At 49.4% G+C, this 23,354-nt stretch overlaps 1 protein-coding gene across 1 annotated transcript; it reads left to right on the top strand.

Moving 5' to 3' along the window:
* Positions 1 to 2,509: 2,509 nt before the first annotated feature.
* On the top strand, positions 2,510 to 3,478 carry LOC149347365 (3-alpha-hydroxysteroid sulfotransferase-like). Its single transcript, XM_089541566.1, has one exon. It carries the CDS (start codon positions 2,510 to 2,512, stop codon positions 3,476 to 3,478), a length of 969 nt encoding a protein of 322 aa, XP_089397692.1.
* Positions 3,479 to 23,354: the final 19,876 nt, after the last annotated feature.

The raw sequence follows: 23,354 nt of genomic DNA, 5'->3' as shown, positions 1-23,354 counted from the left end.
ATACTTTAAGGCACAGCATAAGGAAACGGCATTTTTAACCAGTTGGTTACAGTTCATTTCCAACGAAGAACTACGCAAAGCGCACAAAGGACCAGTTCAGGGCGAAGACACGACAAGCGCTGACACTCAATAAGATTGTTGATGCTCGTAGTGAGGTCAGCAGCGTCGATGAAAAAGAAATAACCGTCCACGTATCTGGCCTTCCTCCAATGACAGCAAATCACCTGGCCACCGATTAGTCTGCAAATATGACCGCTAAATATGTCGCTAAACTCAGACACACGCTTAACCCAGAGAGTGTAGGGTAAGCATGTGAAGAGGAGGCTACGGTGAAACTGGTGAAACGCTGAACCGAAGGTTGGTTGCAACGAGAACCGCCCGTGGGAGGACGAGGGCATTGTGTAAGGAAGATGGTCTGATGCGACCGGAGCAAGACTTAAAGGGAGCGTCGCTGCCACCGCAAACAAAAAATTCGCTGTGGCTTAGCTTGGTTAAGCCCGGTAATTGCGAAAGCAATATCCGTACCTACGCCATGGTTCAGCTGGTAGTGTAGCTGGTGGTGGTGCTTGTGGTTAGACTTGTGGCGATGCATCTGCTATACAATCCAATCCAATGCAATCCAATCCAATGTAATCTAATGTAATCTACCCTAACCTAATCTAATCTATTCTAATCCAATCCAATCCAGTCCAGTACAATCCAGTCCAGTCAGGCCACCGTTCATGTGCACCGCCGTCGCACACGGACGGCGCGAGATCGCGAAGCAATGTTAAGCCGCTGGTGGTTGGCACAGCTACTGCTTTCTAGCGACGTGAGTCGAGCCCACGGTAGAAGAATAAGCTCGAGCCTAATCTCTTCAGCGTAACGCCACAATCGCGCTCCTAGCGGAGAGCGCAGGAGTTAGGCGCCGGTGGTGGCACCACCGCGGCTTGCGACGGCGCGACTCGGTCGCCCTTCTCTTCGGCGTGACGTCACAACACCTGTTGCGCTCCTACCGGAGAGCGCAGGAGTTAGGCGCCGGTGGTGGCACCGCCGCGGCTTGCGACGGCGCCAGTCGGTCGCCGTTCTCTTCGGCGTGACGTCACAACACCTGTTACGCTCCTAGCGGAGAGCGCAGGAGTTAGGCGCCGGTGGTGGCACCGACGCGGCTTGCGACGGCGCGAGTCAGTCGCCGTTCTCTTCGGCGTGATGTCACACATGACGTCACACAGAGATCAACTAAAGGTCAATGGTGGCGCCGCCGCGCCACGGCAAAGGCTGAAAGTGCAAGTAGTAACGCTTTCGCTTTAAAAGCGAGCAACCATTACCGTGAAACTAGGAGGGTACGGCAACAGCGGCTGAATGTAGTAAACTTCTTCGGCGACGGCCGCTGCCAAACGCGGCTACCGAGGGTAGGCTCAATGCCGGTGGCGTAGCGTGGTAGGACAGGCGGACTAAAGATGACTGATAGTCAAAGAATGAGTATGTGTTCTGGAATGCAAAGATGTCGCCGACTATCGCGTTAGAAAGTGGTGACCTTCCTGGCGGATTTTTGTTCATAATGTAAGCATTAGCCTACGTAATGTCTTCCGTTTCTAATTAATGCTTCGTTGAAAGTCAACGCACGCTCATAATCCATCTTACCCTCGTCAAGCTCTGTTTTACATTGTTTCGAGTCTGAAATGAAATATCGCATGAAAGGAAACAGCTACTAATAGTCATAACGGTCGAGGAACAGGTTCGCCAATTCAGGTAGATATCCCCACAAAAACTTGGAGCACTGTATAGTTGTTTTGATGTTAAGCTACAAGAATATAAGCCTCTGCTTTCTAAGCAAGAGATGACCATTCTTCGTTGTTAAATTCTGCTATACGCTTACATCGCCTTTTTTGACCCTGGCAAGCCCTAAACAATTCTTATTTTTCGCAACAAGCATTCAAAATCAATATCGGTTATTCATTACCGCCTTTGGGAACATATATTACTCAATTTCTGTTACATACGCTCCAAGCGTAAATTGCCGGAACTTTGTTTTTTCTATTTTAACTCCTGGTTATGAGTTCTAGTGCTAAGGAAAGTTTCATTTCATACTTTCGAAGAAATGATTTTATTCCATCTGTAATCAATTTAAAGAAAAAGGGGAGCTAACCACACCACCTTTGAGGGATAAGGGCGTACGACACTCGCATTTCTCATATTGTGCTCTACCTGGAGCTGTAGCACATTTCGTAGAGCACTCCATGCCACATTTGAAAACCGTGGGTTCTGATCACAAGCGCCGTGACTTTTCTTGTCCTTTTTTTAGTTCTTCTAATTTAAAATTATCTAACAGGTAATTACACATCACGTTCCCAAAAAGAACAAAATAACGGGGGGGGGGGGGGGGGGGGGGGGGGGGGGGCTAGCTGGCTTCTGCCAGCGCATTCCTCCACAATACGTTTAAATACAAAAAAATGTAAACCTCGAAAATTTCACTCAATATTTGCTCCAAATTTATTATTTGTGCAGGAGTATTGTCTCAAGTCTCCTCATGGCGAAGAGGAAGCCGCACGTTCAACTTATAGATGGTGTACCCAGGGATCCTCACTACAACCCGGACCTCTTGAGGGACGCACTGAAGTTTCTTCCAGGAAAGGGCGACCTGGTCCTGATGTCTTACCCAAAAGCAGGGACGCACTGGGTTCTCTACATTGTGCAGCTCATACTGAAAAGAGGCCAGCCCGTGAGCTCTTATGAACAGTTCAAAGAGAACATGCGCTATCTTGGAGGGTCAGAGTTGGAAGGCTGGAAGCCAAGCCTGCCCTTGCGGCTGCTGCAAACGCACCTGTCACCGCCACAGGGGGCCGTAAGCGCCGAAGCAAAGTACATCTACGTAGCTCGGAACCCGTGGGACTTGGCTGTATCTCATTTTCACTTCGTGACCAAACTCAGCCTTTACAGCTTTCAGGATGGCTCTTTTGATGAGTTTGTTGAGGCCTTCCTCAGTGAGGGCATAGCTGGTCACGGCACCTACTTTGACCACGTTGTTTCCGGATATGGCTTGAAGGATGAGCCTAACGTGTTCTTCGTTTGCTATGAGGACCTCATGGAAGACACGCCGGGTACGATACTGAAACTGGCGCACTTTCTCGGAGAAAGCTACGCCCGAGAGTTGCAAGAAAACGAACAGTTACTCCAGAAGCTATTCGAGCGTAGCGCGGCGGAGAATATGAGAGAAGTAATGGTTGCCAATTTCGCCATCAGCGCACTAACTGAGGCAAATGCATGGAGTGAAAACCATAAAGAAGCATGGAAGGACGCATATCAGGATGACACCAGTAAATATAACTTCGTAAGAAAAGCCAAGGTTGGCGGCTGGAGAGAATATTTCACTCCAGAACATCTCCGGCACATGGAGGCTGCTATAAGGAGGACGGAACAAACATCGGCGGTGATGGACCTGTGGAGAAACATCCGCAAAGAGGCTGCAGAAGTGGCTGGCATAGAATATGAGAAATAAACTTCCATCGTTTTCTCTGCCATGGCAAATGGACCTCGTCAAGCCTTGTTTTGACCTTAACGAGCAGGAGAAAAAGAGTGTATTTCACCAATGGTAGATTTCTAGTTGGTCGCTATAACCTTGGGTCTTTTTTGCGTGCTTGATATAACAGTATATCTTGATAAATGTTGATATATTAATATAAGAAATATCTTCCCTTCCATGTAGGAGGGGCTACATATTGTTACGCGGATGTTACGGCGGTAAGTCTGTGTTGGCGGCTGCTCTGAGATGGCCAGCACTCAGCTCAGACACCGAGGGCCCAGCTACCAACTGTCAACGTCGTCGTCGTTCAGCGCACCGCCACTTCTTCGTTCACGGTCCATCGGTAACACTATCCCCCTCGGCTGAAGGCAACGTCCCGGTGCGTGTTGGGCGTGCGATGTCGATGGTGCGTGATAGGGCTTGAGGCGAGCTACATGAACGACGTCGGACTTCAGTGGAGCGGACGTCGACTTTGGGTGCAGCGGCGTGATTTCATACGTGACGTCTGTAACTGCCCGTAATACACGATAAGGACCTGTGTAGCGCGGCAGAAGTTTTTCACATAACCCCACACGACGGGATGGGAGCCACAGCAAGACGAGAGATCCGGCAGGGTAGCGCACATCACGGTGCAGGCCATCGTAGCGGTGTTTTTGAGCCTCTTGGGAGGCGGAGAGCTTGTGACGAGCAACCTGGCGGGCGGCGTCTGCTCGGGCGATCGCGTCATGCGCATATGTAGTGACAGGGCCGGCTGTGGGCAGCAGAGTGTCGAAGGGCAGTAAGGGGTCTCGTCCAAAGAGAAGATAGAAGGGCGAGTAACCAGCGGTATCATGGCGCGAAGAGTTGTAGGCGAAGGTGACAAAAGGCAAGCTTATGTCCCAGTCCCGGTGGTCGTCGGATACGTACATGGCGAGCATGTCTGTAAGCGTGCGGTTGAGACGCTCCGTTAGGCCGTTCGTCTGAGGATGATAAGCAGTGGTGAACTTGTGACGAACGGAGCACGAACGAAGGATTTCGTCAACAACTCGGGAAAGGAAGCAGCGGCCACGGTCGGTAAGGAGTTGACGGGGAGCGCCATGGTGTAATATGACGTCGTGCAGAAGGAAGTCAGCGACGTCAGTGGCGCAGCTGGTTGGAATGGCGCGAGTGATCACGTACCGCGTGGCATAATCGGTGGCGACGGCAATCCACTTGTTCCCCGAGGAGGACTCCGGGAAGGGCCCAAGTAAATCTAGCCCAACACGAGAAAACGGGTCGGTCGGGATGGGAATCGGCTGCAGGTGTCCAGACGGCAGGACAGCGGGCTTCTTGCGGCGCTGACAGACGTCGCAAGCGGCAACGTAGCGTTGGACGGAGCGGTACAGACCAGGCCAGAAGAAACGCCGGCGCACGCGGTCGTACGTACGGGAGACACCAAGATGACCAGCCGTAGGTGCGTCATGCAGTTGTTTGAGGATAGTGGAACGTAGGTGTCGGGGAACAACGAGCAAGTGCTCAGCGCCATCAGGTCGCATGTTGCGGCGGTACAGCGTGTTTCCGTCGAGCAAAAACCGGGCCAGAGAAGTGTCGCGCCGGTCGGTGCTGACGCGGTCGATGAGAGAGGTGAGGGCGGGATCCAAGCGCTGTTCGTCGGCAATGTGGGAGAGGTCGGAGATGGAGAGGACAAAGGCATCCGACGACTCACAGTCTGTAGAAGGAGGATCGACGGGATAGCGTGACAGGCAGTCTGCATCTTGATGAAGGCGACCGGACTTGTGAACCACGGAAAAGGTGTATTCTTGCAATCGCAATGCCCACCGGCCAAGGCGGCCAGTAGGGTCCTTGAGAGAGGAGAGCCAGCACAGGGCGTGGTGGTCGGTGATAACAGTGAATGGGCGGCCAAACAAGTATGTGCGGAATTTTCCAATGGCCCAAACAAGAGCCAGGCACTCGCGTTCTGTGATAGAGTAATTCCTCTCGGCGGAAGAAAGAAGACGGCTGGCGTACGCAATCACGCAGTGCTGGCCGCGTTGTCGCTGAGCAAGGATGGCGCCAATTCCGTGACCACTGGCATCAGTGCGAAGTTCAGTCGGGGCAGACGGGTTGAAATGGGCCAATACAGGAGGGTTAGTGAGGACGGCGATAAGGCTGGAGAATGCAGTAGCCTGCTCTGGGCCCCAGGAAAAAGGAACGCCTTTCTGCAACAGATTGGTGAGAGGGCGAGCGACGGCTGCGAAGTTCGGGACGAACCGGCGAAAGTAGGAACAGAGACCGATGAAGCTGCGGACATCGCTGGGTGAGCGGGGACAGGGAAAAGCACTGACGGCACGAACTTTTTCAGGGTCAGGTTGTATGCCACTCGCATTCACCAAATGGCCGAGGACTTTGAGTTCGCGGCGGCCGAAAGTACATTTTTTTGAGTTGAGTTGAAGACCTGCGCGGCGGAAAAGTGCCAAGATGGACGAAAGGCGAAGCAGGTGGGTTTCAAAAGAGGGCGAGAAAACAATTACATCATCTAAGTAACAAAGACAGGTCGTCCACTTGAAGCCCCGGAGTAACGAATCCATCATCCGTTCAAATGTGGCAGGGGCGTTACAAAGGCCGAAGGGCATGACCTTAAATTGGTAAAGGCCATCAGGGGTGACGAAAGCTGTTTTCTCGCGGTCTCTTGCGTCAACAGAGATTTGCCAATACCCGCTACGAAGGTCGATGGAAGAAAAGTAGCGGGCGCCATGTAAACAGTCCAGGGCATCATCTATGCGCGGAAGGGGATAGACGTCTTTCTTCGTGACCTTGTTAAGATGCCGGTAGTCGACGCAAAACCGCCAAGTTTGGTCTTTCTTTTTCACGAGCACGACAGGAGATGCCCAAGGGCTGTTTGAAGGCTCGATGATATCGTTGGCCAACATCTTGTCCACCTCCCGCTGGATGACCTGGCGCTCTGGTAGCGACACACGATAAGGCCTCCGGTGTATAGGTCTTGCATCGCCGGTGTCAATGCGGTGAGTCACTACCGATGTTTGACCCAGAGGAGCAGAAGCGAAGTCAAAAATGTCGGTGTAGGACACCAAAAGGTTGTGAAGATCCTGTGCATGCTCGGGGCTCAGGTCAGAAGCAATCATCGCAGAAATGGATTGCGGAACGTTGGACGGGATGTCGGGCGCTTGAGAGACAGTAGAAGGCGGTCCAGGTGAGAGAGCAGTGACGGTACAGTCGGTGAGAGAAGACAAAGTAGCAAGCGATATGCCTGCAGGAAGAACTTGTGGTGACAAGCTGAAGTTGAGGACAGGGAGGTAGGTGCTATTCTTGGTGACGCTCACGATGAGGTGCGGAAGAACAACATTGCGAGAGAGAACGACATCGGCGAGTGGGCAGGCAAGATAATCCCCATCAGGAACCGCAGGAAATGGTGACATAGGCAGATAAACGGCAGAGTCAGGGGGCAGGCGAGCGTACTCGGTGGAGCGAAGGCGGGGCGTGGAGCTTGAGGGTGTGTCGGCTGAGCTGAGAGGCAGGTCCAATCGTAGAAGGCCGCTGGAGCAGTCGATAAGGGCAGAGTGAGCGGTTAGAAAGTCTAGACCAAGGATCACATTGTGAGGGCAGTGTTCGAGGATGGTGAACAAAACTGGGATGTTATGACCGGCAAGAGTGACGCGGGCAGTGCACAAGCCAGTGACGGCAGCAGTGCCGCCATCGGCAACGCGAACGGTGGGCGAAGCGGCAGGGGTCTGAACTTTTTTGAGGCGACGGCAAAAGGATGAGCTAAGAACCGAGACTTGGGCACCAGTGTCAATGAGGGCAGAAACAGGAACACCGTCCACAAAAACGTCGAGCAGATTACAGGGCGAAGGCTGGGTCAGTAGAGGATTTTCAGGTCGGGGCACCAATGCAGCATCACCTCCGGGAGCTGCACCGGCTAGTTTCCCGCGAAGCGGCCTGCAGAGGACGGTGAGTAACTGCGGTGCGGAAGAGGTGAGCGGGAACGGTGGGCTGTCGGAGAGGGAGAGCGGCTGGTTCTGCGAGGAGGCGGTGTGGACTCGGCGCTGGGTGGGTCATTCCGAGGCGTGTCATTCCGAAGATGTTACGGGGATGTTACGGCGGTAAGTCTGTGTTGGCGGCTGCTCTGAGATGGCCAGCACTCAGCTCAGACACCGAGGGCCCAGCTACCAACTGTCAACGTCGTCGTCGTTCAGCGCACCGCCACTTCTTCGTTCACGGTCCATCGGTAACAATATCTAAAATTTCGCGATCAACTCGCATGTCCTGTCCCACTCAAGACACATCAAGCACTTTCCGCTGTTTACCTCCCAGCGTGTTTTTGGTCTGGCAGCGTTTTTTTGCACGGCCATGTTTGCTGTATTTTTCTTCAGTTTTGCTTCAGCATGTAAATTCGGGATTGACCAGCTGTCAGGTGTCACTGAATAAAATAAATCCTAATAAAATTTATAATAAATAAGCCGAAATTTTCAGTCTGCCCAATGGTGCATCAGTGCTGCATACCGTAAGAGCTCCGCAGGCGTAAATAACAGGATCCTCCTATTTCTGTTCTGCTCGAGGCTAGCTCGGAAGTTGTCTTTTGTTAACGATACACAAGCAAACTTCGACGTACAGGGTCAGTCAAAAGTTCTAAGGCCACAGGCTTCGCTTGTGACCAGCGCGGTCGGGCATTTGAGATACCCTCGAAGCTCGATATATCTCTAGAGAATAGAAGAAGGATCGTTTTACCATATTAAAACCTTGATAGCTTTATCGGAATCTTAAGTTCCAGGATATACCGATGAAAAGCGGACCATGTGGCCTGGGAATTTTTGACCAACCCTGTACGTTAAGTACACGTTCGTTGCTTCAATTGTTTCCATCACCAAGTTAGCCAGAGTAAGGGAGATCGATTCACCCATAGCGCTTCGAAATGTTGGCTTGTATACGGATCCATTGTACGTGAAGTACGCGTTGCTTAAGGAGAAGTTTAGAAGATTGCAAAGCTAAGTGGCGTCAAATCGTGTACGGTCTTGAAAGGATGCGCCCTTGGCGAGACGTTCCTTGCAAATGTCGCCAGCAAGTCCGAGAGGAATGCTTGTGAATAGCGAGCAGACGTAAAATGAAGCCAGTGAATCATCGTCTTCCAGAACGGTGCCAGCAGCTTTCTTCATGAAATAAGTTGTGTTGCGTACATGTCTCTGTCTTACCGACCAACAGCGAAGGACCTTGCGTAGGTACCCCGAAACCCTATGGAAATGCGATCTTGTGAAATCAGCTATGAGTCGTAACGGAATACCTGTCTTGTGAATATCTGCGAGACGATATACTGCTGGCGGGACTCATTGGTGCAAAGCAGGTAAAATAATAAAGGATCCTTTTCGACGGCAGAAGGCTCCCGAATATTTTCTAGAGTACTTTCCGCCACCCGGTTTGTATTTTTGGAGTCGGATCCTTCTCCAGCTATCAGTACGTTGATTCGTCACCCAACATGCTCATCATTTTCTCGTGGTACGTTGAGCGGTCTAGCAAAATTGTCATGTTCCCCTAGACCGCGGGCAGAATGGCAATGTCAGTGTTGGTCCTTAAGGAATCGAGGGCCAAGGATTCAGCTTCCAACAGGGCAGACTGGCATTTCTTGTTTCTGATGCGGGATAGCATCCCTTCCGCTGCTGTTCGGACTTCGTCCTGGACCTCTGTGTCGAGAAGGCGGATTGCTCCTTCGAAGGAGCAAATCAATTTTCTTGCATCCGGGGGCTTCCCATGGCTAAAATTTATGCCACTGCTCAACATCCAGGTCGCTCCCGCTGCTGAGACCGGGGTGTTGAGCCGTCGCAACTTTGGTGCGAGATGTTGCAAGGTAATGTAAGAGTGATGCAAGTGGGTGAAAACCGTAATGCAAGGCGCAGTAACAGTGACGTGGCTGCTCACCTGTGCTTCGGTAGCCATCCACATCAAGCTCAAAGTTTTTGATTGTGATTTTAAATTGCTGCGTTCGCGAGCTTTTTGGTCTTCTGCAAGATGCAGAAGCGGTGAGCTGTATGCCCCGTTTAGCTTGATCGTTGAAAAAGAAAGCAATTTATAAGGCAACTTTGTTATATTCGCTGAAGGAATAACGCCCTTGTTCTGCCAGCGACATTTGATTCTGTTAGCTAGTCCGAGGTCGGACAGGCGCTCTAGGAAAATCGAGGTGGGTAAGGGAACTGGAGGGAAGGGTCTCTCGAATGGGCATCTGTAGAGGCAAGGTCACGGGCCTCGGTAATTCCGCCTCCACCGAAATTCGACCGCCGCGGCCGGGACTGAACTCTCGCCTTTCAGAGTATTATTGGATGCAGCAAATGCTGAAACTATGTTTTAATTCTCCTCCAAAAAATCCTTTACTGCTCTTTCTTACAATCTAGACCCACCGCTAGCATGATTAGTTGGAGACATATAACGTTTGGAACGATATCAGTGAACACTAATGACATCATGGAACAGTAACCTGACGTACTATGAAGGGCGACGTGCAACATCCGCCAGGCACGACATCAACGGCTGGGCGGTCGGTGGACTGATCGGTAAATATACCGTGTCGCTGACGCATCACCTAGCACCACCATCGGCTGCCGAACAAAACATTCACGTCGCCGAGTCGACGAACTGACAATTTGTTCTTATTCATTCCTTGTCCGTCTTATTATTACTGCATTTCGTATATTCACCCTTCGCCATTCATCAGCGGTACTAGTAGACCTAAAGACTCCGCGTCATTCGTATGTGCAACGTTCGCGATGCGGTTACCGAGTTAAAAAGTTTTACCGAAGAGAACTGGTCATTATTAGCAAAAGTTACTCCCACTGCAGGGCAAAGGCCTCTCCCATCTCTCTCCAATTAACCCTGTCCTTTGGCCGCTGCGGCCACCCTATGAGCGTACACTTCTTAATCTCATTTGCTCCCTTAACTTTCTGCCACCCCTGCTACGCTTCCCATCTCTTGGAATCCCCTCCGTTACCCTTAAGCACCAGCGGGTATCTTGCCTTCTAATTACATGTCCTGCCCAAGCTCATTTCTTCCTCTTGATTTCGACTAGGATGTCATTAACCCACTCTTTCCGCTTCCGGTCTGTTAACCTGGCACCTATCACTTTCTTTCCATAGCTGGCTGCGTTGTACTTCGTGTTTCGTATTTATCTCTCCCTGTTCCTAAAAATTCTTCTGCGCAATCTACTGAACTATATGGGCTGAGATGCCGACTACAAGGTAGCTTATGATGGCCTTCGTGTTTCGATAAGTAATTTTACATCTAAACTTACCTGCATTTTCAGGAATCGGCGAAAACCTGCAGTCGACTGCGGCAGAACTTTTCATCCAGGCGAGAAAAGAAGCCAATTTCACAGGATGCGCCATCTGGCTAGCGGATGAGGCAACCAATGTCATGGCTCGGGGCGGGAATGGCTTCAAAGGTGCGGGTCGCGACCTGGTTGAAATTATTATGATCTTGCGCAGCAGCGGGGTTCCCTGAATGTTTCACGCATTAGCACACCGTGCTCAGACCTCAAAGTGTCCCCCGGAAACCTCAATGGATTTCTGCTGCCTTTTCTCGTACGCTTTCAAAACTGCAGCCCTCATGCGGTTAGAAATCGCGAGGCAGGCATCTTCAATGCGCTGCCTTAATTGTCTGCAGCTTGGCACAAGGCCACGGCTGTACACTTGCGCCTTCGAAAAGCCCCAGAAAAAGTAGTCACACGGTGTAAGGTCCGACGAACGTGGCGGCCATGGCATGTTGGGGGAACCTCGTCCCATCCACCTGTTGGGGAAGTTTGCTCGTGCCAACTTCAGAAGCTCGGTGCATAGTGAACAGGAGCCCCGTCCTGTTGGAATATCACATTTTATTTCTGAATGTGAAGCCCTTCGAGTTCGGGCAAAATCTTGTTTTCCAACATGTCCAAGTAGGAATCCGCCGTCACTGTGTCGTCGAAAAAAAAAAGTCCCCACGATACCTTCCCCCCAAATCCCGCACCAAACGACGACGCGGGTGGACTGTGCGTTTCTTGTGGTAAAATATTTAAGATTTTCCTGCGCACAACACCTTGCACTTTGGCTGCTGACCTGACCGTCCAGGTGGAAAACTGCCTCATCCGCGAACAGCAAGAACTGCACATGGCCACGATCCTGCGTAAGTCTTTGGTTTTCTTCTCGACAGAATATGAGCCTGGCGCTCCATGTCCTGCTCCGCAAGCTCTTGTGCGGTTTGCAGTTTGAACGGGTAGTGTCCCTTGAAAGTGAACGGCTGATCGTTGACGAAGACCCCGAACGAAAGCGCAGCGCGCCTGCAGGACAAGTGCGGGTCCGATGCAAATACTACTTCAAAAGCGTTTGCCATGCTGCTGTGCGCCTTGCCTTTGTCGCTCCGCTCCTTCCTTTACAGCGTTCGCTTTTCCTCGAATCTTTTCCGCCACCATCACACTGCTTTCTCACAGTGCGGACGACGACGCACCTTCTTGAATTCATGACTGACGAAGTGAATTGAACCTAGATTCGAAAACCCGCATTACAGCAGCAGCCTTCTTGCCCGCGAAGTATGACGGCATATTGCTATTTTCCCACAGCACAAACACAAACCACATGGCTAAAACGAAGCTCCCGTAACGTCCGGACCAAACCATCCAAAAACAGACGGCATTGAAAAAAGATCGAAAACAGAAGTAACCAGCTCCCGTTTATTAGTGTCTTGGATGTTATTTTAAACGTTGTTCTGGGTGATTTTTCGAAAGAAGAACGATATCTCTTTCCGATCGTATTAATTTTAAGGTACAGATGACACGCATATTCAAAGAAACCGCTCGAGGTGCGCATTCCCGCCCCGAGCCCTGACATCGGTTGCCTCACCGGTCGCCAGATGGCGCAGACTGCCAAACTGGCTTCTTTGCTCGCCTGGACGAAACGTTCTGCTGCAGCCGAATGCAGTTTTTCGCCGATTCCTGAACATGCAGGCAAGTTTAGATGTTAAATTACTTATCGAAACAAGGAGACCATCTTAAGCTACCTTGTAGTCGGCGTTTGAGCCCGTATAGTCCAGTATTAGCACACGAGAATTTTTTCTAGCACGGACAGATAAATACGGAACAGGCGGTAATTCACCTTTACCCTTTTCGTTAACTTCCACGTTTCTGCCACGTAGGTCAGTACCGGTAAGATACAGCGGTTGTATCTCCCCGGTACCAATATCCCTCAAGAAAAAAGTAAGCAACAGCTGTGTACAAAAGATTGACCAATGCAATAGTCACTACTGAATGTAGACCTATATAGACCTGATCGGAATGGGTTAATACACTCAGTGAACTCATCGATCAGCGGGTGGCAAATAGAGCTCGCAAACATTATCTACAGATCCATTGTTGAAATGCATTCGACATTGCCTGTCAGCTCACAGACAATGTCTCCACTGTTTCTCCGCCCGTATCCGCCAGCATCGGCCTGAATGGTGCATATTGGATACCGATGCATCCCATATTGCAGAGCAGGGAGTTACTGCTTTGTGTAGTCCCCCCGCCATCCGCATCTTAACTCTCGTCCGACACATATCGCGGATACGTGCACCCCCTCACGGTGGAACTTCAAGCCACTTACAGTGCCATTGATTCCCTTTCACTGGTTCCCACTTTCAATACAGTTAATCTTTACACTGACTACCGCGCCACCCATTATCAGAATAAGGCCCTTTGGCGCGCATTCACGATTACAAAATCCATTGATCTGGTCTGCGCGAAGTGCCCACGTCCTGTGCGCATACAGTGGATTCGCAGCCTTGTTCATGGTCCACATAACATTCAAGCGGATGATATTAAATATATTGACGCAATAGACGACCCGCCACACTCCCCTGTTCCCACTGGTCCGTTCCTGTACCATGTTTTCGATTAAAAGTTCTTCGCCAGTGAACAAGAGCGCTTATTCCTCAACGTTAGCACCCTCTCACTCGTAGTCTTACTCGGTAGAAGGGTATCCGAGCGCCCGATTCGGCTACGGGCCACTCTGACCGCATGTGCCCGTCATCGGTGGCGAGATCTGCCAGCAACTCACTGCGGTACCCCATACTTGTGATCTGCGGCAATTGCTTTGGTACAACAACGGCGCCTGTTAGAAAACGGCCCCTCTGGGAGGTTGGCCTCCGGTGAAACTACAAACGTGATTATCAGCAGTGGACAATAAATAATTAGTACAGCAGCAATCACAGCGACTACCTCAGTGAAACTGGATTTTGTCTTTTTAACTATTTATCTCCTGCATTCTTTTCCCCCTTTCTCAACTTCTGCCTCATGGCACAGTTATGGAATAAATAAACTACAATGTTACAGAGTGGATTTAACGACACCTGGGTATTCACTGCCAAGATTATAAATGGACACCTGAGCTGAGTAGCACGAGCGTGCTGCCCAACAACGATGACACATCTACGCGAGAAATCATTCAAGCCCAAAAATCACCAGCTAAATGAGCTCTCTGTCAGCCATCATTCCATAGAGCCCGGCTGAATAAGGGGGTGCTTTTTCAATCTGAAGCGGATTATCGCGGTTCCTTGCTTGGTTTCTGGTTCCGATGTCTAGCAGACCTTGCTCTAGTGGTTTTTTTATGCTTGGTATATGTTTACTGAGGTGTCACAAATTGCCTCGCTACGTTACTTAGCGCATGAATTGCAAAGCATTATCAAACACCTAAACCGGAAAAGCAGAGCGATGGTTCTGAAAATTAATATCCCGAAAAGAAAACTAATGTTCAGCAGTCTCAAAAGAAAACAGCAACTTACGATACGCTGCGAAGCGTTACAAGTTTTTAGGGGCTACGTTCGCTCAGCTAATGACCGCAGATCTGGACGACGAGAGTAAAATTACTGTCAGATTAAGAATAGGGTGGCGTGCATTTCGCGCGTACGCTCAGATGAAGAATGGCAGTTTGGGAATATTTATCGTGAGAAGAGTATGCAAACGGCTGTATCTTACTGGAATTATCTATGTGGCAGCAACGTGAAGGCTAACGAAACGGGTTGAATTTAAACTGAAGACTACGCAGCGAGCTATGGAAAGCAAAATCTAAGGTGTAACGCTAAGGGACAGGAAGGCGGCAGTGTGTGTCAAAGAACAAACTGACATTAAAGGCTTCGTAGTCGACATGAAGAACATGAAAGGAGCATGGACAGGGAGTGTAATGCGAAGGCAAGATGAAGGTTGTTCTGTAAATATAGCGGCCTACTCCAAGACGAGGGAAGCTAGGAGGTAGAGGTATAAAGTCAGGTGGGTGGCTAAGATTAGGACGTTTGGAAATCTCCGTAGCTGGCACAACCTACGATAATTGGAGAGATATAGAGAATCTATGTCCCTCAGTGGGTGTAGTTTGGCTGCGGATGATGATTGTTTTACCATTCCGTAGCCGTGAGCTGTCGGGGTCGTCGGTGGAGCCAAGGCACTCGTGCTGCGAACTTTCCTACGGATCAAATGTGGCCCCGTATCATTAGAAAGTTTCGAGTGCAACACTGAAAGCTATGGCTGTAAACAAACCGCATCTTGTCTATACTCCTAAGAACTACTGCTCTATTGCTGTGCATCAGTTTCAGCTGGCGTGCACTGTTATCCCAGCAAGTTTAAATTCTTGGTGGCATGCCACCATAAAATTGCCTAAAGTGCGCATTGTTACAGCAGTTCGAGGCACACATTCTCGCAGCAGCACAAATTCGTGCCCGCAGCATGCAGACGGGGTCGGAAACATTAATATTGGCTTTTACTTATTATTCAGACTCGCAGGACGAGTTCTTTCCAGACAGTTTGCCATAACAGTCGGAGAAGTGCTCCGGATCATTTTAGTCGCGTAGGTTAGCGGGCATAGTAGCCACTTCGGGCACTTCACCACTACGAAAGCTCAATAAACAGGATAACCCGCGGGTGACCTAAACGTTTGCACGGTTGCATAGGACAGCCCTGCTGTATTGCCTGGCTATTTACGCAATAAAAAATATTCGGAAGAAGGGCAACTAAAACTAAGGGCCAGTAATAGTAAAGGCACATAAGGCGCTGTGCCTGCGTTTCCTTTCTCTGGTCCTTCGTTTTAGTAATGCCCCGCTCTTTCCTTGCGGATGATGTTAGGAAACACCTTCAGTACTTGTTTCATAACCTCGTCTAAGTTAGGCCAGATGGTGGTGGTGGTGGTGATCTATTTTATAACTCCCAAAAACAGAGGACCAGTCCAAAGACCGGTTGCGCTGGCTTAGAGGAGGTAGGCGGGGATCCCTTGGGATGACGCGGCCTCCACCGCGCGCTGAATAAGCCGGCGTTGGTCTGCCGGCTTGGAAGTACGCAGGAGAGACTCCCACGTCTCTGGTGTGTTTGAGTTGTTTGTGTTGTAATGTGTACAAGTCCACACCATGTGTATGAGAGTGGCCGGAGTTGAGCAGTGAACGATGGTCTCATTATTCTCATACCAGGGTCGGGCAGGGCCAACTAGAGCTAAGTAGACGTATCGGGGTTTAGTCCTGCCCCACGGATTGAAGTCTGCCGCACGATTAAACTGGTCGAGGCGAACCTTTGCATCTCCATTTGTTAGTCCGCGGAAATTCGGCCGCTCCCGGTGTAGCTGGAAAACGAGTGGCGATGACTGGGGTGTCATTTTCCATTTTCCTAAGCATGGCCTGTGGACGATTGAGTACAGTTACCAGACGTCGCATATAGGCGTCGCCAGTCCGGCATTGAAAAAGGCTTCCAAAAGAAGCTTTTTCGGGCTCACTAGACCCACAAAGAATTGAATGATTTAAAGGCGGCCATAGCAACGAGTGAGCTCGGCGGTCGACGAACTGAATGTCCCCCGCTCTCGGCTATGCTGAACTTAAAGGCGACAAAGAACTTTCGAGATACAGCGTGCAATACACCCACATCAGTGTGGAGCAGCGTAGAATGCTTCCGCATGAGTGTGATCCTTCCAGATAAGCCTAACAGCATCTCACGTTACAAAGTAAACAGGTCACGTGCCGGCGGCCCTTAGCGTACGCAAATAAACACTACAAAGCTATACGCCAATATATATGCTGAAAGGCTACACACTGCTACAATTGCAAAACAAAGCAGGAATCACGCATCAGTTCAGAATTGCAGCCAATGGCATCAACTTATTGTCATGATGTCGCGGTCGACTGCTTTTATCTGTTAGCGTGACATTGCAGAAGCCCACTGGCTCATGCACTGGTTAGCTTGAATTAAGTGTGACAATAGCAATAAGCGTTCTAAAAACAAGCTCTAAGTTCGTGCCTTCAAAGAATGAGGAAATCCAAGAATTATAAAGACACCAAACGGAAACAATTTTTAACGCTTATGAATACACACGTCAGATGCCATCCGGACAGCGGACCTATTCAAAATAGGCTGTGGCTAGAGTTCCGTCCAGACGGAACTACAATTTGCGCTAGATTTCCGTCCGGACGGAACTGCATGTAGCGATGGGGTTCCGTCCAGACGGAACTGTATCTGACACCATACAGTTCCGTCTAACATTATCTGCCACAAGAGTTATGTCAAGACGTAATTAAAGCTGGCGTTAGGGATTGGGAAACCAGTTTGATTGCAGACTTTTGCATGTCCATTTAAAAAAGTGGCAATCCTGTTCCGCCTAATTTGTGACAGGATATTCTGCTGCATAATTTTATTTTCCATGCAGTCAGTGAGAAATGGCAATAGAGCAAGTTTTGGCTTGGGTTTGTTGGTGCGTTTGCATAATGCTCGTTGACCGTTTGCGTACGTCTTAGTCTTTTTCGCGCTACGTCATCTTGCAGCACAAACAGCGACAGGGCTTCACATCACTTCGCGAAGAGTTTCTGCACTCTGCTTAACAGTATCATTTTCCTGTTCCTGCATGCATGCACGGAAGTTACACTTTCGAGAATGCAACTAAACGCAGTACGCGGACAGATATTTTGGTGCCGTATACATGCGTAGAGAGAGCATCTGGATACGGCTTTGTGAACTGGTTATTCCAGATGCAAATAAATGCGTTACGGCGGTAGAAATCACTCCTTTTGTATAGTATAGAGAGTACGGATATTAGACAGATTTAGTTTTACGTACGTAGAACCTCCACGCACGTAAACGTGAGCAGACAACGCAGCGTACGCTCGTGTCGCTTCGTACTTTTTTAGCTACACGTACGACATAGAAACTCTCTGACGTACGAGAAGCAAACTGTGTAGATCTGCCATAGAACCTAAAAAATGCGCTAGCATGTCGTGCCGCGCCATCTAGTACAGATAAACAAAACTAATTTTGTTCAGTCGAGCTGGTTGGAGCGGAGCTAGGCCAAGCCACACTGTGGGCGGTAAATACTTTCCCCCTTTCTTCTGACAAACGCTGAGCGATTTCATTCCACCGAACTGTATGTTGCATGTTATCTTCAAAGGGATTGCATTCCTTCACGTCCCGCAGCATATTGAAATCATCGCTTTTTGAGAAGCGAAGGCGCGCTGGTGTCCCACTCGTGTTGACAACGTGTGCGTATGGAGCCAAAACGTGCACCGTTTTGCTTTTCCCGCTGGCTGTGCCGAGGGTCACGCCATATCCCGCGAGGTTTTGAGCTTCGCGTGGTCTCGCGAGATTGTCGGCACACTCGTTGCTATGACGACCACAAACGCTTCTCCTTAAGCCTTAGAAGCGGCTGAAACGGATTTCTATATAGAAAACAAAAGCTAGTTATCACCTAAAACTTCATGCGAGAGCAAGAATGGGCCAAATGAAGGCAAATACAACAGTTTACAGCATGATACCACGTCGAGGGATTAGCGGCGAAGCTGTATTCGCTCTGAAGCGGGCGGGCAGGGCGCCGCCATCTTGCCAACGCCACGTACAGGCGCGGACAAAAGTAAACGGAGCACGCAACTGTCTTCGAATATTTTTCACGCGACACCTAAATGATATTTCCAGCAGTGGTGCCCGCATGCTGGTAGCGGACGTTGGTGGGCTTTCTTGTAGACAAACAAGGCTTCTTCATTTCCAGTCGAGAAGGCGTGATTGCACTTCGAACGAAATAGCCTGCTCCGTTTACTTATGGCAGAGCCTGTACGCAAGCAACGTGAAGACCGCAACGCAAAGATCCGAATCTCGCTTAGGTCCGTGCGACCCACGCAGACACTTCACGTTCTGCGCATGCCCACTTGTGACCCGTAAGCGCTCTACTTACGTGAAGCTTCTACGTACGTCAAATTAAAACTGTCTATTGTATGGACGGAACCCTAGCTGCAGTAAATATTCCGTCTGGACGGAACTGCAGCGGCAGCAAATGTTCCGTCTGGACGGAACGCTAGACACTCCGTTCAAAATAAGGGAGAGCGAAAAACACAATAAAGAGTGGCATGAGTGATTAAAATATTCTCAGCATCAAGCAAAAAATGAAAACTGTTTTTGAGGAAAGGAAATGGCGCAGTAACTGTCTCACTTATCTTGGTGCACACCTGCACAGCGCTGTAAGGGAAGGGTAAAGGAGCGAGTGATAGATGAAAGAAAGAAAGAGGTTCAGAAAATTCGTTTTGAGGAAGTGAAAACAGCAGTAACTGTCTCAGTTCTCGATGGAACAGCCAGGATCGAACCCGCGCACTCCAGCTCAATAGTCCAACGTCGTAACCATCGAGCCATCGCGGCGAGTTGCTACTTGAGTCAGGCGCCAGAAGGAATAATCATTCGCGGAGGAGGAGAAGGAATGGGGAGGATAGAGGAGGAGGAGGAGCCACCGGCTGAGTAGCCGTCCTAACTACGGACTACAATGATGCGGATGTACCGGAGCGTTCTGACGCTTCTGACCTCTCAGCCGCTAATGCTATTCTGTTCTCGCTGGTTAAATTTCTGTGCTCATACTATTTTTCTCTTCGCACAACTACGCGAAAAATTAGTTTTGAGAAAAAGAAGGACGCAGTATGGGACTATCTCGCTTCTTTGGGGACATGTCAACCGCGGAGCGAGAGCAGGTCGGAACATCTCCGGAACAGTAGATGGCGCAAGCAGGCGCAATTCGGCGGTAAGCAGCTAGAGTTCACTATACTTGGTTCTGCCATTATACACGAAACAGGCGGCTGAAGAAATAAGTTTTTGTAGAGAGAAAAGACACAGTAACGCTCTCTCTACTTGCGGGAACCTCGACGGTGCCAACTGAGATTGATTTGTCAGGAAATAAAAGGCGCGGTAACTATGACTTTTCGGTGAACACCTCAACGGCACCATTAGAGAAGGGGGAAGGCGATAGTGAAAGAAGAGAGACAAACCGGGTCCGTTATGGAGGGAATCAAAAATACATTGCTCTCCACGGTGGCTGAGTAGCTAGGGCGCTCAGTAACGGTGTTGAAACCCGGCTGCGGCGGCCACGTTTCGGTGATACCCAAAGGGCACCGGTGTGTTTTACGATATCACTGCCCTTTAAAGATCTTCAAGTTCTCGAAATTATACGGATGGATGACTGGATGGAAAAAATCTTTATTGTCAATAAATTGGTGTTCTTGACCCTTACGGGTCACTGGGCGCCGTGGTCGCTCCTTGGTCCAGGATGCCGCACTTGACTGCTGCCATCGTGGCTCGGCGCACAAGGAATCGTTGCGCTTCCTCGTCCTCGCTGGCCAGCAAGTGCTCCCACTGCATCACACTCGGGTTTATTCTTGGCTCTAAGTCTGCCTTTGGGCAGGTCCATGTGATATGTTCTAGTGTAGGTTTACCCTGACACCACGGACATTCGTCTGCATATTGTGTAGGGAAAATCTTGTGTAGTTTGTGCAGGTGTGGGTAGGTACCGGTTTGTAGTCTGCGCCAGTCTACCGCCTCCTCTTTGGTGAGCCTTTTGTGTGGGGCTGGGTAGCGTTTCCGCTGACCCCTGTAATGATCGAGTATATCTGAGTACGTGGGGGTAACTGGGTCAAAGGTGCCTGTGGTGCAAAGTGCTGAGTGTGCTCGGTTGACGTATCCTCGAGCTAACTCGTCTGCTGCCACGTTGCCCTCATCCCCTCATGTCCCGGAACCCACACTATACTATGTTTAGTGTTTTTGTGTCTTCTCGTCGTGTGTAGAATATGATTGGCGATGCTGTCGATCCTGCCTCTTGTGTATAGTTTCTACATGCTTGTTTGGAGTCCGTCACTATAGTGAGGTTGTGTCCTGTTGCGTTGCCGTGCGATATTGCCAGAGCAATGGCGGCTTCTTCAGCTGCTTCTATGTTTGGGTTGTTTATCGTTGCGATGGTTATTTCTTGTCCTCCTTCGTCTGTTACAACGGCGATCGTTTTGCGTTGGTATCGGTACTTTGCTGCGTCCGTGTAGACTACGTTGGTATTGTCGCTGAGTTCCCTGGTGAGTGCTCGGACTCTGGCTTGTCGTCTTTCATGATGTAAATTCGGATCCATGTGTCGGGGCATTGGTCTTACGCGGATGTTGTTTCTGTCTTCATTATTTATCTGTTTCTTGTCTCTTTGTGTACCTAGAGGTAGCCGTAATTTCTCCAGTAGGTGTCTTCCCGTTCTGGTTTGAGTGAGTCTGTCTAATTGCGCACTACGTTGCGCTTCTCGTAGTTCGTCGAAGGTGTTTGATACTCCCAGGGCCATTAGTTTTTCGGTTGGTGTGGACATTGGAAGTTTGAGCGCCATTTTGTACGCTGTGCGTAGTATGGTGTCGATTTGTAGTCTCTTGCTTGTTTAGTTCGTGGTAGGGTAGGCTGTACGTAACCCTGCTCGTGACGAGGCTTTCTATGAGTCTTAGGGTGTCCTGTTTTCTCATCCCCTTCTTTCTACTGCTGATTCCTCGCACGTTTCTTGCGACTTGCTCTGTTGTACTCTTAATAGAGGCAATGGTTTTGCTACATCGTCCTGTGTTTTGCAGCCACATTCCAAGTACCCTGGCTTCCGTTTCCTCAGGTATTGTCTCGTTTCCGACTTTCAGGGTGATTTGGGAGTCGTATTTTCGTGTACCTTTTTTGATTCTTACGTATTCTGATTTTTCTGCTGAGCACGATAATCCTCTGGCCCTGGCGTATTGTTCAGTATGGTCGATCGCTCTTTGTAGCCGCTCTTGTTTAGCTGCTAGGGAGCCTGTGGTTGTCCATATTGTTATGTCATCTGCATACATTGCGTAGCTGATGTTCTCTATTTCGTCTAGTACTTTCGTGAGTCCTATCATCGCTATGTTGAATAGTAGCGGTGATATTACTGAGCCTTGCGGAGTACCCTTGTTTGGCACCGTGAAGCTCTCCGATCTTGTATATCCGATGCCTATCATAGCTGTTCGTTCCGTGAGAAAGGCTTTGACATAACGGAAGGCTCTGCTTCCACAGTTTATGTTATTGAGACCTTCCATGATGGCCGCATGTCCCACGTTATCGAAGGCTCCCTTTATGTCGAGTGCGAGCACTATGTGTTCGCCGCTTCTTGGTATTTCAGTGAGAACATCTTCCATTAATTGTAGGAGTACGTCTTGCGTGGACAGTCCCCTTCTGAAGCCAAACATGGCATTAGGGTAATATCTCTTGTCGGCCAAGTAGTTTGTGATCCTTTCATTAATCACCCTCTCGTATATCTTCCCTAGACAGGAGGTTAGGGAGATTGGTCTTAGGTTTTCAAGTTGAAGTCTTTTACCCGGCTTGGGTATCATAATTACCTCTGCATGTTTCCATTCCGCCGGCACGATTCCTTTTTCCCAGATAGCGTTTAGGTACTTCGTAAGCTCGGCGATGGCCGTGTTTCCTATGTTTCTAATGGTAGCGTTATTTATTCTGTCCTTTCCGGCTGCCGTATTCTTTTTGCTTCCCCTATGGCTGCCCTTACTTCCTCCTCGGTGATTGGCCTATCCATCTCGGGGTTGTTTTCGCCGGTGTATACTTGGTCTTGCTTTGGGTGCATGATTGTGCCGTAGCATTTTTCCCTCAGTGCTTCTGTTGACTTGTGTTGACTCCTTCGTTGACTCTCACTTTCCTTTTTACAATCACGGTTTGGTTGATGTGTCCACAGAGAAGCGGGACAGTTGCAGCGTCCCTCGTTTTCTCTAAACAAATTTCTTGCAAATAATTTCCACAACGCGGGGATCTTAATTCCCACTGGCATCTCATAGCACGCGGGACCCTTTTTCCTTTCCAATCCAAAGAAACGCAGCCACAACGACGGTATTTGAACCCGGCAGGTAGAGCGCAGTGTTTAATAAGTAAGAAATGCTGCTGATGCATCCTCATTACTCGAGTGCAGCTACCGCCATCCATGAGCCGTCCTGGAACGGTGTACGCATTTCCTGCAATGCTTTTCATGCTTACACCTACTTTTGACAATGACATCGATTGTCGCTGCTTAAGGTTTAATTCACCTATCCAGGGTGTTTCACCCAAGAACTTATAGGAGTTTTAAATATACGTTTTTGAATTACAGCAGTGCTCTTTTCGGCATAACATGTATGCGGTATAGCACTTCAGAATACAGTTTCGAGGTGCTAATAAGCAGGCCGGTTAACTGATAGTGAATAATTAAGCTTTTAGTCGTTACTCTTAAGCTCCTTAATTACTGAGAGGCATGTAGCCCATCGCAAGTAATATCTATATGAATTTTGAGAATTTCGATAACGCAGTTACTCTCGGCGCTTCGGTTCAACAAATTTTGGCTGTTTCTACGAGTTACGTGTACTGGAGAGATTGTTTTTTATTGCAAGCCTCTCGAAACCGCATGTAATTTAGCGCGGTGTAGCTAAAATTTGTTGGGCCGCACCGCCGAGGGAAAAGCCATTTCCAAAATTCTAAGAAATGATATGGAGATTACCTGCGGTAGGCTACATGCCTCTCAAAACTTAAGGAGCCTAATAGTAATAGATAGAAACTTAACTTTTCAGGTTAGTTAACCATCGTGCTAGTTATCACGTCGTACCTGTATTCTGATAC

Source organism: Amblyomma mixtum, chromosome 4 (assembly GCF_055824585.1).
Source record: "Amblyomma mixtum isolate Tamu chromosome 4, ASM5582458v1, whole genome shotgun sequence".
Classification (NCBI taxonomy): Eukaryota; Metazoa; Arthropoda; class Arachnida; order Ixodida; family Ixodidae; genus Amblyomma; species Amblyomma mixtum.
Note: the sequence above shows the minus strand (reverse complement) of the source record. Positions and strands in the feature narration are given on the sequence as shown.